Source organism: Ammospiza nelsoni, chromosome 1 (genome assembly GCF_027579445.1).
Source record: "Ammospiza nelsoni isolate bAmmNel1 chromosome 1, bAmmNel1.pri, whole genome shotgun sequence".
In the NCBI taxonomy this organism is placed as follows: Eukaryota; Metazoa; Chordata; class Aves; order Passeriformes; family Passerellidae; genus Ammospiza; species Ammospiza nelsoni.
Window position 1 is genome coordinate 20,824,279 of NC_080633.1, and position 19,356 is coordinate 20,843,634.

Genomic DNA, 19,356 nt, shown 5'->3' on the forward strand with positions numbered 1-19,356 from the left:
GTTTTAGGCTTTGTGTCAGAGAGAGTCTAGAGTTCTCTTCACTCTCTAGACCAGATCAAGTAATTGCACTGTAATGTATCCATCCTTCTGTGCCGACCACAGCGCTGACCTTGGGTGAGTGGTGCAGTTAGATATGGCTGCATTTTAGACATCTACATTTTGTGAGATGAATTCCATCACCTTCAAGCTCCTTAGATAGCTGAGCCTACGTATGAAAAAGATTATGTTGTCATTGCAAGTGGTAATGATTAAAACAGGGGGAAATTGGGCACCATTTATTTATGAAAATGAGAAGAAAAATCCCACATCACACACATTAGTATGAAACACATCAGTGCTGAGGTGTCTTCTCCACTCTGAATTTAGTTTAAACAGCAGCATTCACAGTAGGCAATTTTTTTTTTCGTATTCCCAGCACTGAACTGACAGGACAGTGATTTTAAATATACAGGACTTTTTAGAAAGAAAAGAAAAACATGTAAACAACTTACTTGACCAGAAACACTGGGATTTGGGATTAAGCATGGTAAGTAAGGCCTGAGAGCCTTATTTGTTTTGTGGAGTTTAACCAAGTGCACCAGCCTTCTTCTGTGTCTGAGCAGTGTGTGAGGTGTGTAGGCAATGTCTTAATCATATCCACTCTCAGGTTCAAATGACAGATGCAGAAGAATCTGTGCTCATATGCATTGGTCCCTTCCCCAGTGGCTGTTTAGTTCTTTGAGAGACCATAGGCTGAATGATGTATCCTTGCTCTGGCACTGCTGTCCCACGCTGCAAACAGCAGCTAATGCTGACAGTGGCTGCCAGGTGTGAGCAGATCTGGTCAGGGCTAAGGCTCTCAGCTCCTGGCCACAGGTGTGAGCACCACTGCACTGGCTCACTGTGTATTCATTTAGTTTCACTGCTGTTCTCACTACAATACTCTCTGTCTTTCTGTAGGAGGCATTTTGGATCAGGCTCTGGTCTCTCAGTACTTTGCAGGGGGATCAGCAACATGTGATCCTGTCCAGTTTTTGTTCAGTCATGATGATCAGTCCAACTATAGAGTAGCTGGACAGAAAAATATACACATATCAAAATATTTTCATGTGATAGAGCTGGTATGCAGAGCAGCCTGACTGTTGAGCTCTCCAAGCTTCCTGTGTGGTGGTGCCAGGCTTCTTCTCTGAAGGTCCCAGAATTAGCAGGTGCTCCCAGTTGCTGAATTTGGTCACCAGAAGACTTCTGTCACAAACTCCCAATTTTTATAGTTAACTTACAAATACCTTTAAAAAAATCAGTCTTTTTGATTATATGTTTCCTTCTTTTCTTTTCGGAAAGGTAACTTTAATTTATAAGATTCACTTAGCTGGGCATAACTACAGTAGGATCAGCAGCACGTTCTGTTTGCAGACATAGACCAGGAAAAGTGCTTGCCTTACTAACTCATCCAAAGGGCAAGCAGAACCCTGTATTCCCAGATATCTGTAGTACATACCAGGAAACACTTTTATCTCTAGTCACCTCCGTGGGAAGCAGGTGTTGTTTTTCTCATTTGCAGAGTTTTGTGCAAAGCTCTCACAGCTATTTCCTATTTCCTCCCAAAAATGGCAATGACTTTCTTTATTGTAAGGAGCATTATATTATTATAGTAACCTAAGGGACTGTTGTCTCTGAAGGCTGTTATCTCTGGGCTTTACAGTGTTCAAATGACATAAATTGTAAAATAGACTCTTGGTTTATTTAATTTTTTATTCTATTTTAAATAACCTATGGATGGGAGTTTTCTGTTTGGGTTTTTCTGGTGGTTTGGTTCGGTTTGTTTTTAACCAGATATTTTATGTACGACATTACTTGGTTAAGTAAAAAAAGGAAAGCCACATATTCTGTGAATATCTTTCTGTTTCTGTGATTGGTGAGAGTTCTTCACCAGCTTAACCAAAGATGTAGAATAATGTGTGGAATAATGTGTGTCCATCCAGCAAAGGAGTGCTCAGGAAAATTGAACTCTCAAGAGGAAATGTTACCAGAGGTGACCCATGTTTCAAGATAGCACTTGTTAAAATATCTGAAAGAAATATTCCTAAAGGAAGGGGGAACTTCCATTATAAGTAACTATCAATAATATTTTTAATTAGAGGCCTTTATTGCTTGACGGATATCTGAAGAAATGTAAATAGTAGAGGTAATTCAAATATGTTCTCAAGCTGCTCAGGCATGGACACAGAAGTCCTGCTGCAGAAATTCCTATTCCACTTATTCCAGGTATTTTCTTCCCTTGCAGAAATTTTTAGTGTGGCCACATCTTTTTGTCAGTCAGAGACCATAAGTATGTGGAGTGAGTGAGAAGTTCTGTCAGAGGGGCCAAAGAAGGAATCTGTTGCCCAATACATTCATTTGGTAGAAGCTCCTCTGCTCTAGTCCTGCTCCTCCATGTGGCCCTCAGTGTTAGTGCCACATGCCCTCTTGTGGCTTGGCGAAAGGTGTTTCCAATCTTTAGGAGGGGTGATGCGTGTCTTAAATGTGCAGAATGATAAACTGCCCCCTGAGGCAAACCCTGCCACTGTGTGAATGTATGGAAGAAAAGCTGAGAAGGGTCTAGGCAGCACCTTGTCAAACAAAATCACAACAAAGAAGAAGGAATGTATTTTCAAAAAGTATATCTCTGCACCGAAGAATTACAGAAAGCACTATAAGACAGCCGTTTATTATACATGCTTGGATTTTAAAAGGAGTAGCTCTGTATACTAAAAGAATCATTACTGAAATAAAACCCAATGGAAAGATCATCTCTTTTTCTATCTTTAATATTAATTTGAACTGCCAAAAAATAGAGGTATTTGCAGAATACTAGAGTAGTGCAAGGAAGTAGGAAATGGCATAATTCAAAACTCCAGACTGGAGGTTAGATTAAATGAGCCTCTTCAATTTTTTTACAATTTTCTGTCTTTTTTTTGTAAACAAATAGTACTTAATGCACAGATGCAGGTATCATAACAGATTTTACATGAATAAAAAGATAGTATCATAAACTATGAAGCTGAAAACATGAAGCTGAAAACATGTAATGAACAGTGTTTCATAGGTTGGACTTGATGATCTCAAAAGTCTTTTCCAGCCTAGTTAATTCTGTGATTCCCATCATAGTCTAGATACCACTGAAGTAACACACAGGGAAAAATAATTTAAAGTAATGAGAAATGTTTTGCCTGTGTGTAAAAATGGATAATTTCTACACTAAGCTAAATAAAGTAATTTTCATATCATAAATATCTGTCAGATTTTCCCCATAACACCTCTGGAGCCTTCTTTTCAGCCATGCCCATTTGTATGAAAAACACATATACATTCCCCAGTCTAAACAACTCTGTAACACTTTGGAAGGAATTTTGAAAGATGTATGTGTATTTGAGAAGAAAGGAAACTATTGTCTGGGTAGGAAAACACAAAGCTGGGGTAAGATTTCACTGATTATAAATATAAAGCCTGGTTTCTGGTAGTTGGATCACATGGGCATTTGGTCAGACTACATGTCTGAATGTGTGTTTTTTACTTGAATATCCACAGTTGCTTCTGATCCACTCATTCTGGTTGAAATATGTGGCAGGTTTTGTCTTTTCCTCCTCAAGCAGAAATAAATTACACTTCCAGCTCCAGCTATAGAAAGGGCTAAAAGAACGAACAGCCAAATGATGCCAGCAGAAAGTACTTTCTCCATTTTCTCTTCTGTAAGGGTATGCAATGGAAAAAAGGTTAAAATATTTCAGAATTTAGCAATAAATGAGAATTCTGTAACAAGAAAGCAAAAAAAAAAAATCAATGTGCATGTAGATTTCCAGTTCAACATGTGCTTTGGTTTTTTTTTATGAATACCAAACAAAATAGAATTGAATCTGATCAAAGCCCAATATTAAAAATATAAACATAAAAGTAAATCAATGTTTACTTCAGGATAACTTCTATATCCTATATTGAGATACAGAGTAAAACTTTATGGATTTTTTGTTTTTAAACACTCTCAAAACAAATACTGTGAAACTATGTAATTCTATTCTTGTTTTATTTTAGCATGCTCGTATTATTCTACTTAAAAGTCTGTATGCTTACCTGTATTTTCTGTTGAAATTTCTTTCTTTTCAGGAGCTTTTGAAAGGAAAAAAAATGTTTATTCTGAATGCTTACAAAAAAAAAAAAAAAAAGGCATTTCAAAGTTCCTAAGTACCTGTGTTTCTGACAATTCCCCCTGAATTCATGTGTTGGTGACAGTCACTCTTCCAGAGGGATGGAACTAAGCATGTGTAAAACTCTAGTAGGTTGATTTGGTCTTTCATCCTAAGAGCATCTGATTTCCTTAGTCATGATACCCAAAACAACATGTAGAGACAGACTTCTGTTATTTCAAAAAGTGTTTTCAAATATGTTTATTTCTTAGAATCTCCCCACAGTATCCTTAGTTATTTTAAGGTACTTCCTGAAAGGAGGTCTTGAGTGTTAGCAATGCATCATGAGCATTTTACCTGAGCTGAAAAGACTTTTCTATTGTTGTAGCCCCTTCTGTCAGAGACAACTATTCCATGTGGATGTAGTTCCTATGGTAGTTGCTCTTCCTGAACTTAGCAGGTAATACAAAGGTGAACAGAAATATGAAGTTTAACCAAACAAAATGTCCATGTTCTGTACTACTTTATTTAATCTCAGTTGGTAAACTAACTAATGCATTTTCTAAAGGATGATAATTTTTCTATCAGGATGCTATCAGTATTTTATTAAACATGATTCTGTGATACTGTAGATAAAGAGTGCCACAAGAATGTTTGCCATGCTATTCCTGTAATCCATCAGATCAGTGGTCAGTAAGGAAAGGAATCACCAATTCCAGCATTTCTACAAGACAGTTTGCATTGCACTCATCAGAACAAGATTTTGTTTGAGAATACAATCAGCTGAAATTAGACAAAGTGTTGCTTTTGAGCTTAGCTTTCACCTAAACTCAGGGGCCTGAAGTATTTGCGATGGCTGCACAGTGCTGACGGTGGTTTTAGAGGACACAGGGGAGGTGCAGCCTTCTGAGAAGGCAGTCAGAAACCATGCAGGGCTTGCCAGTATTCAGGCAGCCATTAGAGTCAATTGGTTTTGCACACAGACTTAGAGTATTTTACATTTCTGTGTTGTACAATGAAAATACATTGTTAGAAACTAATCTTAACATATTAGAAATGCTACTTACTTTTAACTTTTTTACAGATATATCCTTTTTTGAAAGAACAGAGGTTGGCGTTCCAGGAGCCGGACAATGCACATAGTTCTCCACAGTCCTTAAGCCTTTGGTTTGATGGTTGTCCCAGCTGCCAGTTGACAAAATCCATTGCAGATTTATCTGTCCATACCCACCGTCCTAATATTAAAAATTAACATGTATTTATATATATATACATGGATCTAGACAAATACAATGAGTTGTAAAGGAGAAAACAAACATTTATAACATGTATAGCTAGTTAAATGTTTCAAATATAAAGCATATTTATGCATAATTTGAAATAAACTTTGTGTTATTTTTATATATATAGATGTACTTTCAAGTGTACGAAGTTGATTTCTTTTTAACATGACATGAAATTTTATTTGATAGGGTAATGGCATGAAAGATATTACCTCTGTCATTTTTCTTTAGCCCTATCCAAAAGTTCAATGATTTTCCGTGGAGTATCTTAATGGTTTCTGACAGAAAGTTTGTTTCACTATGGTCTCCTACCGATACCAAATCAGCACCTGAAAAAATATAAAGGAACACATCACACTGGGTCATATTTTTAGGACTCAAGTCAATAAACACATAAAAGAAATGCAAAAGTATATAAAAGACACCAACTCTTCTATATTGTTCACTGGTCTTGTTGTGGGTATTATATCACTCTATGGTATCTTTTTTGAGCATGACTGTGTGTTGTATGGATGCAAATCTGCACAAAGATATGCATTTTCTGAAATTTTCTGGACTTTTTTAGTCTTTGCTATTTTAGAGAAGCACAATTGCTCTCCTGTAATACTTTTTGGACAGGTCTGACCACAGCCCTGATTGTGGAGCTAGAAAGCTGAAACTTGTAGTCACCACCATGCTTGCCACTACAGCTTTGTCCCTCATTGGTGGCTCGTGGGCAGCAGTTTTGGCAGTGCCTGATAATAACAGGTTAGGTAGGATGTGTCAGCAGATGGAGGTTGCAGTCCAAAAGATGACCAGAAGTTGATTTATAATTGTCATATGCCCTGGCATTGGAAATATACAACACTGTGTTGGGAGTACAAGGACCACCTTCCTGGCCTGGCCGGTGGGTAACAGGCACGCAAAAGTGTAGGAATTTAAAACATGAAGCAGTGTCCAATTGTAACCTTTCATCCTGGTTATTAGTGTAATGTTTACTTTTTGTAGTAATTATGTGATTTATCTTTCTACAAAACCACTCTGGGAATTCTGTTGCCGTACAGCTGTAGAGCAAAATGACTTTACAAAGCTATTTTTTCTGTTTACTCAGTTATAGGTCAATGTTTTCAGATATATGAGGAAGTGCCTTTGGAAATGTATAGGATGTTTCTTATTCTTACTCACACTGAAATATGTGTTGCATTGCACCAGTTCTCAGAAATGTGTGTTTTCCCTTCCCTGATGAAGATACTGCTCTTCTTTCCATGGGGGCAGCATGGGGCTGTCCCATAGCAGCAACTTCATGGCTGGGTGTGTTTTACTGGTTCATGAAATGCAAGCAGCTCCTCCATTTTATTTGTTGTCCAGCCACTGAGGTCCACTTAATGCCCTGTGCCCTGTAACTAACAAACACAACTATCCTATGACTTTGTGTCTCCCAGACTGCATGGCATGTGGAGTCCCTTTTGCTTGGGGAAGGGAAAGTGAGTGCTGCAGCCTGTGCCTTAGTGGGTCTGTAAAAGTGTTTATTTCCCTATCTAATTATTTTTTTTCCATAAAACTAGTAAGAATTCAATATTTTTGAGGTACTCATATTTCACCGGATTTTGAGATATGAGATGCTGCTGTCTCTGACAAAAGTTACATTTATTGTGCAAAAGCATGCTCAGAAAAGCAACCAAAAAAGCATTAAATGTGCAGTTTTACAGTAATTTGAGGGTTGCTTAGCAATATTATCCATTATTTTATTTATTTAATTACATCATCAATCTTTCTAAGACTAAACACTCACCTAGTTGGGCACATTCCTCGTGAGCTTGAGACCAACTTCTTTTCTTGGTGGCCTCAAAGTAATAGCAGTGTCCAGAGAAAGGTATCCAAGATTTGTGTCCTCTTGATTCAGGGCATTTTCCAGGAAGTTGTGGGGGTTCAGTAGGGGCCATTACTGGTAAGAGATCAGGTAGTTAAGTCCAGCTATTTTATATAACTTGGTTTTTCCTTTGTACTAGTATGACAAAACTAATGTTAGGTTTGTAATTTTAGAGGAAATTAAGCCTGTTCTAAGTTGAGCTTGAATATGGTTCTGGCTTTCTGTTTCAGACAATTTTTTCCTTCATATTTATTTGTCAATGTGATTTGACCATATCAAAACCTTATAAAACCTTACAGTAGAAACGGTGATTATGAATGAAAGTGTTGTTATATCTAAACATAGCTTGCAGGACTTTATTAAACTGCATCCTGAATACATTCCATGGTCACTTATATAATAGGAAGATTTTGGATGGGTAGATAAATACAGATGGAATGTAAATTATATATTCTGCCAAATTACCTTTTCTTCCTGTAAGTCTACTACAGTCTGTTGCTTTCCTCTAAGGAATATTTAGCTCCCAAATGAGATTTACAGAATCATAAAGTGAAAAGAGACATTATATATGAATTTTGAGGTTTTTTTGTCATATTAAAACATCTTAGAACATAATTTGTCATGTGAATTATGATTGAAGATCTTCCATGAAGTTGAAAAATCCAAGAATATAGCTAAAATTTGAGTGTAGCATGTCAATATTTATGCTTATTTCCATATAAATTATACAAGACTGTGCTTTCCGAGGGCTTATTTACTTCATCTTTGTGCTCACAGGTGACATGAAGCTGATATATTGTTTTTGACAGATATTAGTCCTGTCTGTTCTTAGCAAGCTGTAGTGATGTTGATTTGCTGATGTGTCCAGAGCATTTATTAAAGACTTTTATACTGATAAAATCAGGTTTTCTTTGCTGTATTTAAGCCTGTTACCCCTTCCAACTCATATCAGACACATAGAAAAATTAAATTCCATCCTGTAAGGCTCATTTTTAAATATTTAGTATTGATAATACGATTTCTCATAGTCTTTGATGTCTTAGTCTTTTGTCCAGCTCCAATCTTTTCTTTAAATTATTGTTACCCGGTGATCTGAAAACCCAAGTTGACTGAGAAGCTTTTCAAACTTTGGTGCCCCAAACTGGATACAGAATTTCCTATAATGCCTAATAAAAACAGAACCTATAGCAAGTGAATTACTTTTCCTAATAGGATGAATAGTTAAAAAAGTGAATATTCAATCCTTTGGTTAGGCTTTTGGTAATTACTATGAATCAACTAACTTTTGGAAAGAATTCATGTCAATATTTAGAATTAGTTAGGTAATTCTGTCTTCCTGTATACTGGTATATTAAACAAGTATTTTTCCAGTGGCTTATTGCACTATACAGCCTCTAGTCAAGATGCATGTATGGAGTTACTCACCATCTGATTTTTTACAGACAGAAAAGAATTTTTCCTCGCAAGAAGCTGTCTTCCAGGTGCCATCAGTGTCTAGGTAGACACATGCTAATGTCTGCTTTGGTTCTCCACTGGCCCACTTGCTGTAAACTAAACTCCACCTGTCAGTCCATTGATACTTGCCATTGGTCTGGAAGTAAAATCTATATGGTAATTTCACGTTTGCTTACAGTGACACAGCTACTAACAGGATCCTCAAGAGGACTCTCACATAACCTGTGTAGAATCATCTGCTTACTAGTGCTTCTTCTTAGCTTGTAAATGCTCACTGACTAAAATGTACAGTGTCTGTCATCCACAATTGTGAATGCCTCCAAAAATATCTAACATTAATTCAGAGCATTTTTTTAAAGCATTGGGAAATGGAAGGGAGAAAAGGGGGGCATGAGAGAAGGCATAAAATGAGGAGTCAGATAAGATATCCTGTTGGTATGACCACCCAAACATCTGCATGTAGAATGGGAGTGTGTGTGGGAGTGCTCTTAAGCAGCTCTGATCACCATTGCTTTTGTTGTAGTTGTCGTGACTGTGATTCATGATGAAGAGTGTAGCCTGTCAAAACACACCTACCATCCAAATGCTCACCCTCTCCTGTCATACAACTGATGTAGACATCTCACAAACAGAAGGGATTATTTTTCCATAATATTCTAACTTCTAATGGGAGCAGTTACGCCAATTGTATTTTCAAATTAAAAAAAATACAGCCGTGGTCAGTATATACCATAAGATATAGCCTCAATATTCCTTTTACTAGTATTTACCCCACTTTCTGTTCACAGCTGTAGCTTGCTATTGCTACCATAAATAAGACCACTCTAGTAAAATGTGCAAGCATAAACACACACACAAAAATTTTTCCTTGTCAGGTGACAGATACCTTGATACCTTGTCACTGATCACTGACGGAGGTACGTAAACACATGGCAGGAGGGCAGGATGTACATTGTGCCTGGAATCACTTTTAGATTAAAATCAACTCAAAATGTAGGAAATTTTACAATTTATATCTGAGATACTTTAAACAACTCCAAACAATGCACTGCATTGTTGTATACTGGTTTTACAGTAACATTTCCTTGTGCTAAAGGAGATCTCTACTGTAGGAGTCTTACTTGAAGATTTCCAGTGCAAATGGCTGTTACATTGATGTAACATTCTGTTTTCAGCACTACACTGGCAGAAATCCCAATGGGCAACAAGATGAGAGCATGAAGTAAAATCAGGTTGTGTGTCAGCCTGACTGTGTGTATGCAATGCCTTTGTTCTTACCCTGTTGCTGTTCAGACCAATCCACAGAGGCTCTCCATATTCCTTTGCAAGTAGGAAAAACAGTGCCTGGCTATGTGGCTCTAAAATGCTGGCAAGTTCTGAGGCATTGTTATTGCAGTTTTGGTGTGCTTCCTCCCACTTCATTTTGGAACGAGTAACAGAATAGCTAATCCCACTAGAAGGGGCAAAAGAAAAGTCCAGCACTGTTTCTGGTGATTTTAAAAGTTCAGGATCTGTAGGAAAAAGGAAAAAAAAAAGAGCCCCATGAGCAGTTAAATCTGGAGTCACATATTTGACTTGTGGAATTGAGTAGCATCTTCATTATTTACAAACCTAATATAAAATTACGAATGGAATGGAACATCTTCTTAGCTGTTTGTAATTAAATATAGCATCAAAACAACACTTCCGATAAAAGAAAAGTATTTTCAACCTCTGACAATTTTGAATCAGTAAATACACAGTATTTTACATTGCAGAGGTAAATTTACCCCATCATACAAAAATAACACACCTGTCCTGTCTGCTTTTAAAATACTCTTTGCAGCTTAATGACTATCAGGTGTTTATGAATAATGTTAAACTTACTAGTTTTGATGCCCTAAAGATCATCATGAACATATATAATTAAAATTGTTTGGGCTTCATCTATTAAATTACATTTTTAAAAATAAAATAATTTTCTTTTCCCATATTCCACTATGTTGTCTCAAAAACATTGCTAAGTAACACTGGAAGGCAAGATGGACCCTTAGGTTTTACAGATACTTTATCTAAAAACCAAAACAAACTGAAACAAACTAAAACTAAACTGAAATAAAGTGTGTTAAACAAGAAAATTTGATTTCATCTTTATGTTATTATTTTCAAGATTAACATAGCAGAACTCACCACTACTCTTCTGGCATATATACCCTCTGTACTTATAACACTCCTCATTATTCCATTTTCCTGTGTCATCAGCAGGACCTCTCTTCAGGGAAACACAGTCAAACTGTTGGAAGTAAGGAAAAGAATATACATGCCTATTAGAAGTTATAAAACAGAGTACTATAATTGAGTAGTTTCAGGTTTGGGTTTTTTGGTTTTTTTTTTTTTTTTGGTTTTTTTTTTTTTGGTTTTTTTTTTTTTTTTTTTTGTTTTTGGTTTTTTTTGGTTTTTTTTTTTTTTTGTTCTGGTGTTGTAGGTGTGTTACAACTCTAGAAAAGCCTTTCATTCATCATTCCCTGTCTTTTCTGACCTTCCTTGTCGTGGCTAGTTCCCCTGTTTTACACTATTCAGCTCAGCCTGCTTTTTCACTTAGTTATTCTCCAGGAGAAATACTTGAAAGACATTATTATTTTCAAAAACTTTCTTCCACATTATCTATCCCAACTAATGAGTGACTATCAGTAAGGTTTTGAATAAAGATGAAATAGAGGTTGTACTTTCTATTTCACTTGCAAAGACAGCTAGAAATAGTGCTGATTCTTGACAAAATCACGTGGATTATAGTCCTTGGCAGACCTCTCATCAGCTCTAATTCTTAGAATTTCTCTTTCAGCTACATGAGATCAACTTAAGAAGCTGAAATTTATTACAAGTTTATTACAAGCTGCAATCTGCTCTGATAATCTGCCATGGGGTAATTGTGGGCCTTTGAAAAGGATCCTCTGAAGGAGGGAGCTGTTAGTGTCTTGAAGGTGAAGGGGAAAAGCAGGATGTACCTTTGCACATTTTTTTTCCTGCTTGGTATTTCCTAGCGTTATTAGAGCTGCAGTGGAGCTCTGGTTTGTGCAGTGTCATTTATGTCTTCCTGCATGCCTTGACCAATGGCTAATGGGGAGGGGCAACATGAATTGGCTCAGGTGTAGTCTAAGTTGGTTGCCCAGATCCCTGACTTCTCTAAAGGCATGGATGCAAAAATGGTGGGAGAATGGACAGTAAGTGGAATGATACATTGTGAAGGGTGAGTTTGGAAAGCAAGATATAGAAATAAATAGAAGATAGACAATGCGGCTGTGCAAATCAGTCAGTATTGGTATGGTTATGTAGAATGCTATTTTAATTACAGCATTATGAGGTTTAGTTTAAGTGCTAGCAGTGGAGAGGGTTTGATGGGCTTCAAAAGTAGTTGACATCTATTGGCCCCTAGTAATTTAACTACAATTTTAAAATGAGAAAAAGTTAAAATGCTTAAACTCTTTTTCTCTTACATCCTCTTCTCCCTCCTTCATAGACATGAAAGTAATTGTGTGTTGACTTCTAGAATTCCAATGTGGCATTTATATTCTCTGAAAAATTAACAATTTACTATGAAAAAGAAAGTAACTTTGCTAACTTTATTCAATATATCCAGTCCATTATTCAATCTGTCCATTGCTGCGATTATGGCAAATTCTTTGACAAAATTACAGCAATGCCATTTTATGCTCTGAAATAGCTAGAATACTCAAACATTGAAAGGTTTTATGTCCAGTCCCGGAATAAAGATAGATGACCAACCAATGCAGAAGGCTGGGGCAAGGTCTGCAGTGGTGTGAGCTGCTTACTGGGAGTGGTATTGCTCCTCAGATTTAGACTTGGTGGCAAACACTAAGCAATATTTACCTGTTGCCGATTTCGGCCATCTTCTGGATGCAGACTGTCATACAAAATAGGTTCTACAAGTTTTGGGGAACCTTTAGCCCAGTTTGTATATGAGACAGCTCTTCCATCAGACCAAACAAAGTTGAGTTCACTGAGCAGATCATTCAAGCCAATCCAAAGATCATTTGAAGCATCCTTCAAATGGTACGTGAGAAAAGCTAAAATAAAAATAAAAATAGAGGAGAAAATGATTGTGTTACATGATCAGTCAAAGCATCAACTCATAAATACTTAACTGTTTTTTTATAAAATCTTATAAAAACATTTTAATTTTATTTGATCAGAAATTTACCTGATTTCATTATTTCAAGGTTATGCCAAGCCGTTACCCATGAAAAATCTCAAAGAGTCCAAGTATTTGGGAACAATGAAGCAAGATTGGAAAGAGGAATAGAAAAAAAAAGCCTGTCTGACCACCATGATATCTAAAGTGTTCACTTATTTCAGCAGTCAGGATGAGCCACTTGACTGATGGAAATATGTACAGCTGCAAATTGAAGCCAGGGAACACCGGCAAGGTCAAAGTATGTCTTCCTCTGGCATTATACAAAATCAAGTTGCAGAATTTAGGCAGAGGTATAGACACACATCCCGTTCTATTTCTGGCACAAACAGACTATGCATTCTGGTTTTTTCTCTATGCCTAAATTCATAAATGCCAGATCCAGATTTTTAATTTTATCTTAATTCATCCCTATAAATAATGTAATACACTTTGCATGTAACATGAAGAAGCAGTCCTTAGCATGACTAGCATGCCCCAAACAGATTGTTCAGTTCTAAAAACACTTAATGCCATGGGCATATAACCATAATTTGAATACAAATTATAAAAAGCAATAATTTACATACTGGCACTTGCCTTCTTTGCAGGAAATGTCTACTGTATACAGAGTAAAGGCTCTCTATTACCTAAGGGGCTGTTGCACTATACCTTGAACTTGTTCATTAGGAATGCTTGCCAAGTCTCCTCCAAGGCTCATGCAAACTCTTCTTCCAGTACTCCAGAAATCATAGCCAGAGCCAAAAAATCTGTAACACTAGGGAAAAATAAGTATAGACTGTTAGAGTGACAGGACAAAGAATTTACGTATGAATTACACAAGTTTAAGTAAAAACCACCCTAATTCAGACCCCCAAAATATTTTTTCAGTTAACTTGGATCTGGAGCCAAATCAAAACCATTTACAAATTTTAAGTTTGCTCTCTGTCTTTCTGCAAGGGATTGAAAAAGTCACAACAAAATTCAAATAGCTATTTACAAACACAGTAGGAGTCTGATGAGAATCTAATGTTTTAACTAACTCGGAGACTTCTAGAAGCCATACACCACCACAAGACCAAGTTCTAACTGTAGGAAAAGCCCAACCCAGGTGTGGAGTTGCTGGAACTTTCTGAAAACCCTTTTTGACCTGGTGTCTGTGGTCAAAGTACTCTTGTGTCTATTCAGCCTTCTTCATTATACAGATCTCTCATTAATGTCATTATACAGCTCTCTCATTACTGGAAGTGTGTGACTAATTTCTTAAAAACTGTATAGCCATCACATTACCAATACATATTCACCCTCGAAGTTCTGATAATTACCAGTGTTCCTCATGTGCCCTCCATGTTTGCAGCTCACCCTCTGTTCTGTGTCATGCCAGTAGCACAGTCAGAGAATTATCTTGCAAGGTTTTGGAAATGATAACTGATGACTGTAACCTGGCATAAACTCACCTGTGGGTGCCTAACACATAATGCTGTGTGTGTTAGGAAAGAGAGCCCTCACTTATTAAGCACATCAAGTTTGTCTCTTTTGGGAAGAGGCAAGCATTACATTGGAGCCTATTTAGAAAAAAAATTGTCTTATTTCTGATTTGTTCCATCTCAAATGACTGATTTTGTGCTATGCCCAGTGCTTTCAGATGAATTCAGTTCTTCAGTTTTTTGAAACATCTATACAATGTAACAGTTTTCCCAATGTGCCTCAGGCGGCCACTTCTCAAGAAAACAATTAAACATCTGTAAAGCCACCATTTTGCAGTAATTAGCCAATGGGTTCCTTTTTTAATGCAACTGACAAAACGTATCTGAGAGACAGAAGGCCTTAAGTGTATCTCTAAGTATCTTCCCAAGCAGTAATATCATTGTTCTTAGGTGAAAGTGTCATACCTGATTTTTAAATAAAATCCAACCTGCAGGACATCCTCCAGGAGCTGAAGGTACTGCTGAAGGAAGGGTTTCATTTATAAAACTTCTGTGCCTCTCACAGATGTAGCCATTGGAAAAACCACAGTTGACATCATTCCACAAGCCTGAAATCAATTAAAGTTTAGGTATTAAGACACGCAATAAGATTGAAATTTGTGGGAAGGTGAACTTCTTTCTGAAGTTCAGAAGCAATCTGCATGGGAATAGGGGATACCTGCATTAGCTCAGCTCTACCTCCCACTGTCCCTGTGTACAGGGGCACTTTGGTCCTGCTGTCACTGGGCGAGAAGTGGCCATGAGGTGGCCTCTCAGTGAAACCCTCCCTAACAGCTTTGTTGCACTGAAAGATGCAAGTGTCAAGTAATGCTGAATCAGTGAAAGCACTACAGAATGTGAAAATCTATGTATGTTCTATTCCTTTGCTAACAATTCTATTATCACTAAAAATATTATCTAATAATTAAAAATAAATTATAAAACTATTATTAGAAGTTGAAATACTTTCTATTATTAGGAAATATTTTTAATTCACTATTATCTAATTATAATAATTTAAAAAAATAATTGCTGTTGATTTGAATTGAACATTTTCTTTTTGCAGCTGAAACACCAGTGATGAAATTGCCACTGCATTTCCCATTAAAATCAATTTCTTAGACTCCACTTTTATGGATAATATTGCCCCTGAAGAAACCTCGGATATAACAACTATTCTTTATAATGCATATTTCTCAAAATTTCTCGTAAAGAATGGGTGAAAATTGACAAGAGATTTTAAACAAACATTGGAACAGCAGCAGCCATAAAATTACTTTACATACCATAGTTGTGTGACTCACCATCTTTTTTATTTAAAACCACACAATTTTCTTGACCTTCTGCAAAGTTGGGCTCACCCTGTGCCCAAGCTGCATAGTGCACTGGGCTTCCACTCATCCAACTGAAAAGCAGAAGTGGTTGCTGAGACAATGTCCATGAAACAGTTGAGAAAAATCTTCCTTAACATACTGAAAATATTTTTTTAAAATTACAGCTGAGTGTCTCCGTAAATTGAGTTTCCATTAGGATTGAAAGATCTTAAATAATGAAATCTCTGCATATCAAGTCAAAGACAAAAATACCTTTATTTTTAACAGATATTATCAACATATTCATAGCATACAAAACTTCCATTTAGAACTGTGTTTGTACAATGTAGTTTAACTGAAGGAGAGCACACATTCCAACAAGCATTATCACTCTCTGAATCTGCATTTAACTCCTTTGCAGTGGTTCCTCCAGAAGGAACTTTGGCATTACAATACTCCTACAACTGCTCTTTATGGATCTTGATGAAGCTTATTTACCTACCTGAACTGTTCATCAGCATTCTGGATTAATCCTATGAGATATGAGTTCAGTTTGCCATTTTTTAAGATCTAAGCATAATAAATAAATAAATTAGAATTTTATAATATTATTAAAAAGTGTAAATATTTTTCTACAGAAGAAAATAAATGAATACATATTCTTTAAATGATTTTTTGTGCACACTCACCTGAGTTACTGTAAAACTTACAGTTTTGCTTTATTATTATTTTTTTGATACATTCCCATTTTTGGCTGAATTACTGGTAGGATCAAAGCTTTCAAAGTTCTGTTCTCAATTTAAGAAGAAAAGGTCATAGAAGACTTGAGAAAAACATAAAGTATAGATTTTTTGATCCTTTCCTAGTTGTAAGCAGCTATGTAATTCTTGAGTCTCAAGCTGTCTGAGCTCTCCTCCTGTTATATCATTTCCCACACAATAAAAGCAAACATCTAATAGTGTGGCTCAGAAAGGTGATTGTGTGGCTGTGTTGGTATTAGCAAACCAAGCAGGATTATGGCAGAGGTTTGAGGTACCATCCATGCTATGAAGTTGTCAGCATTCCCCTGCTATGCTTCAGTCATGGAACAGGAAAACTGATCCATGAAGAGTTGTTGGAATGATCAGTCTGACTTGGACCAGCCTTTCTTTGAAAAGCTGTTTTGGAGAGCAGCATGACCATCAGCCAGGACCATCAAAGCTACACTGCTGCCTGCCTGATCTATGTGCAACACTGGGTTCTAGTATATGATATTCAGAGTAGAGGCAACCACCCTGCCAGAAGGACAGTTTGCTGAGAATACACCTACCCTGCCGGTTCATTGCTCCTTATCTATTTGCTCAGAACTCTATTCAGACTAAAATAGACAATACTATCTGAGTAAACATTAAATTCTTTTACATGTTTTTTTTTCCCTGAAGTGAAGATTCATTTAGTAGAATAAATTTTTTTTTTCATAGAATCTTTAAACCTAATCCTAATAAAATTTTAGTAGTAGTAATATTTGGTAAAAGTGGTAATATTATGCAACAAGTACATTCTTCCGTACTTCACAAGCAGAGGATATGTACAAAGGGTATATAAATCATGCAGTGTATAACTCAACAAAATCTCCGCTTACGTATTTCCACAAAAATTTTCTTTCACTATTATTTTCAACAGTAGCAAGATTTCCGTGGTTGTTTCTGCAGAATGTTCTGGCTTTCTCCATAGACGTCTTTTCTGGGCTGAAAAAATATTGTTTGTCTCCTTTTACAATCCAGCCATCTTCTGTGACTTCATATGCTGCAAGACAGAAGAGAAATCTCTGCATTGTTTACGCAAAGCTGGTGGTGTTACATTGCACCACCTTCAGGTAAGTGAAAACAAATAGAAGCTTACTGGTAGAAAGGCCCAAAGGTTCTGGTTTCAAGGGTGTCCCTGTAATGAAATGGGATAAAAATAAGATGATGTAAAATATTTCCCAAACTTTGAGCCAGTATGTGTTCAATTAATGGAAATTATTTTAATGTCTATGAACTTTTCACATTTATATATTCAATGCAAAATATAATTATATGGTATCTTTGGTGCAAAGTTAAAAATGGATGCTTGATGAATAAAAGATGCATTACAGGCCTACATCTCTGTCTTGGTAGATTTTTGATAAGTGCATCTTGTATATCTTGAATATTGCTTAAATTGGATGGCTGAAGTTAGTCTGAATGAATATGTGTTTCTGAAAGAACACTAAACAGAGAAAATACTCCAACACTGGTAGACTTGGAACAATTCTTTATAGACATTGTGTTGTATTTGAACAAGAAATTCAAATACTAAACAAATTTTTGCTTTTTTACATATACTTATATTTATTATTTGTATGTAACTTTTTATTAGTATTTATTTGTTAGTTAAACTTTTTTCTGTGTAGCTGCTTTGGCAAGAATTACATTACTATTTTTTGAAAAATAATTTAAACAAAAAATTTCCACATCACATGGAGCGTGATATTGGAGAAATGTTTCTCTAAACATTTAAGGCCAAGCGCTATAAAAGTGTAAAACAAATGTCACATTTATAATCTCCAGGCCATCTGAAGGGGGCTCTGAGCAACCTGGTCAAAGGTTGGGGGTTGGAACTGGATGATCTTTAAGGTCCTTTCCAACTCACCCCATTCTGTGATTCTATGTTTTTCCCCCACAGGAATTTATTGCAAAGTTTGTGTTTCTGTATGTGTAATTACATTTTATTAAGTGTATGAACATATGCTTGGGTTAAAAAAAAATATGTCAGCTTTTAAAAATAATCTATTGTATGATTGGTTGCAAACTTAAAAAGAAAATTGTTACAAGATTGAAAAGAAAAAAACCCTAATATATCTGTTCTGGAAGTATGAAGTAATCTGTCTATTTCAGCATGCCATTCTGCACTGCTGACTAATGATGGCAATTTCTTCAGGCTGTAATTTCTGCCATTCATATGCTACTACTAATTAACAGTAAACAGCTACTATTGACACTTTGCTAATGAATTTTACCCGTGGTGATTATGCAGGTGAGAACTCACAAAGGAACTTAACAGGAAAAATATCTTCACAACATCTCTCTGAGATAGAGGTCTATGATTATTGCTTTATAGGTATAAGAAGCTGAGACTATGTGCCTTGGTTAGAAAATTGCTTTGAATAATTCAGCAGCACAGAAATTATGTCTTTTAGAGAAGAAGCAATTGAAACTAGTGTGAAGGAGCCCAGGGAGCCACCAGAGGAACATTGCTGTTACTATGGGAAGTAAAATATGCAGACCAACACATAGTATTCCTCTCTAATTTCACTGAATATTTTCCCAACAGTAGCTAAGAAAAAAAAAACAAAAACAGAGAAGTAGAGATTTTTCTACTAGTATGGGATGAAGATGTGAAACTGTCTTAAATTTTGAAGCTTTCATTACTATCTTCTTGTTACAGCAGGCCTGTTGTTACAGGCTTGTCTTTACATGTCATCTTACCACAAGACTGATTCTGTAATGCTGGTAGTATTGTTTAATTTAGAGTAGGTGGCTACTGCGCCATTGTGTACCAACATTTGAGCAGAGGAGTGAAGTTTCACTTCACAAAGGATATGGAAATTCAAAATAATATTTTTCTTCTTCTTTTTATCTTTTTTTTTAGTTTGAATTGTAGTCCTTTCTTCCTCCCTCAGT

The 19,356-nt window shown here is 36.2% G+C and overlaps 1 protein-coding gene across 7 annotated transcripts in view; it reads right to left on the bottom strand.

Annotated features, from left to right (window-relative positions):
- Positions 1–2,602: 2,602 nt before the first annotated feature.
- LOC132084716 (macrophage mannose receptor 1-like) overlaps positions 2,603–19,356 on the bottom strand; it is a 31,732-nt gene continuing 14,978 nt past the window's right edge. For all 7 annotated transcript variants that reach the window (XM_059489989.1, XM_059489984.1, XM_059489977.1 and 4 more), the window contains 15 exons: positions 17,555–17,593; positions 17,295–17,458; positions 16,176–16,243; positions 15,665–15,765; positions 14,787–14,929; positions 13,567–13,672; positions 12,594–12,790; positions 10,896–10,998; positions 10,005–10,237; positions 8,697–8,862; positions 7,194–7,346; positions 5,635–5,751; positions 5,207–5,374; positions 4,087–4,122; positions 2,603–3,705 (listed from right to left, as the gene is read on the bottom strand). In XM_059489989.1, the coding sequence (XP_059345972.1) occupies positions 3,506–3,705; positions 4,087–4,122; positions 5,207–5,374; positions 5,635–5,751; positions 7,194–7,346; positions 8,697–8,862; positions 10,005–10,237; positions 10,896–10,998; positions 12,594–12,790; positions 13,567–13,672; positions 14,787–14,929; positions 15,665–15,765; positions 16,176–16,243; positions 17,295–17,458; positions 17,555–17,593 (1,994 nt within the window). In that variant the 3' untranslated portion in view covers positions 2,603–3,505. The remainder of the gene's footprint in view (positions 3,706–4,086; positions 4,123–5,206; positions 5,375–5,634; positions 5,752–7,193; positions 7,347–8,696; positions 8,863–10,004; positions 10,238–10,895; positions 10,999–12,593; positions 12,791–13,566; positions 13,673–14,786; positions 14,930–15,664; positions 15,766–16,175; positions 16,244–17,294; positions 17,459–17,554; positions 17,594–19,356) is intronic.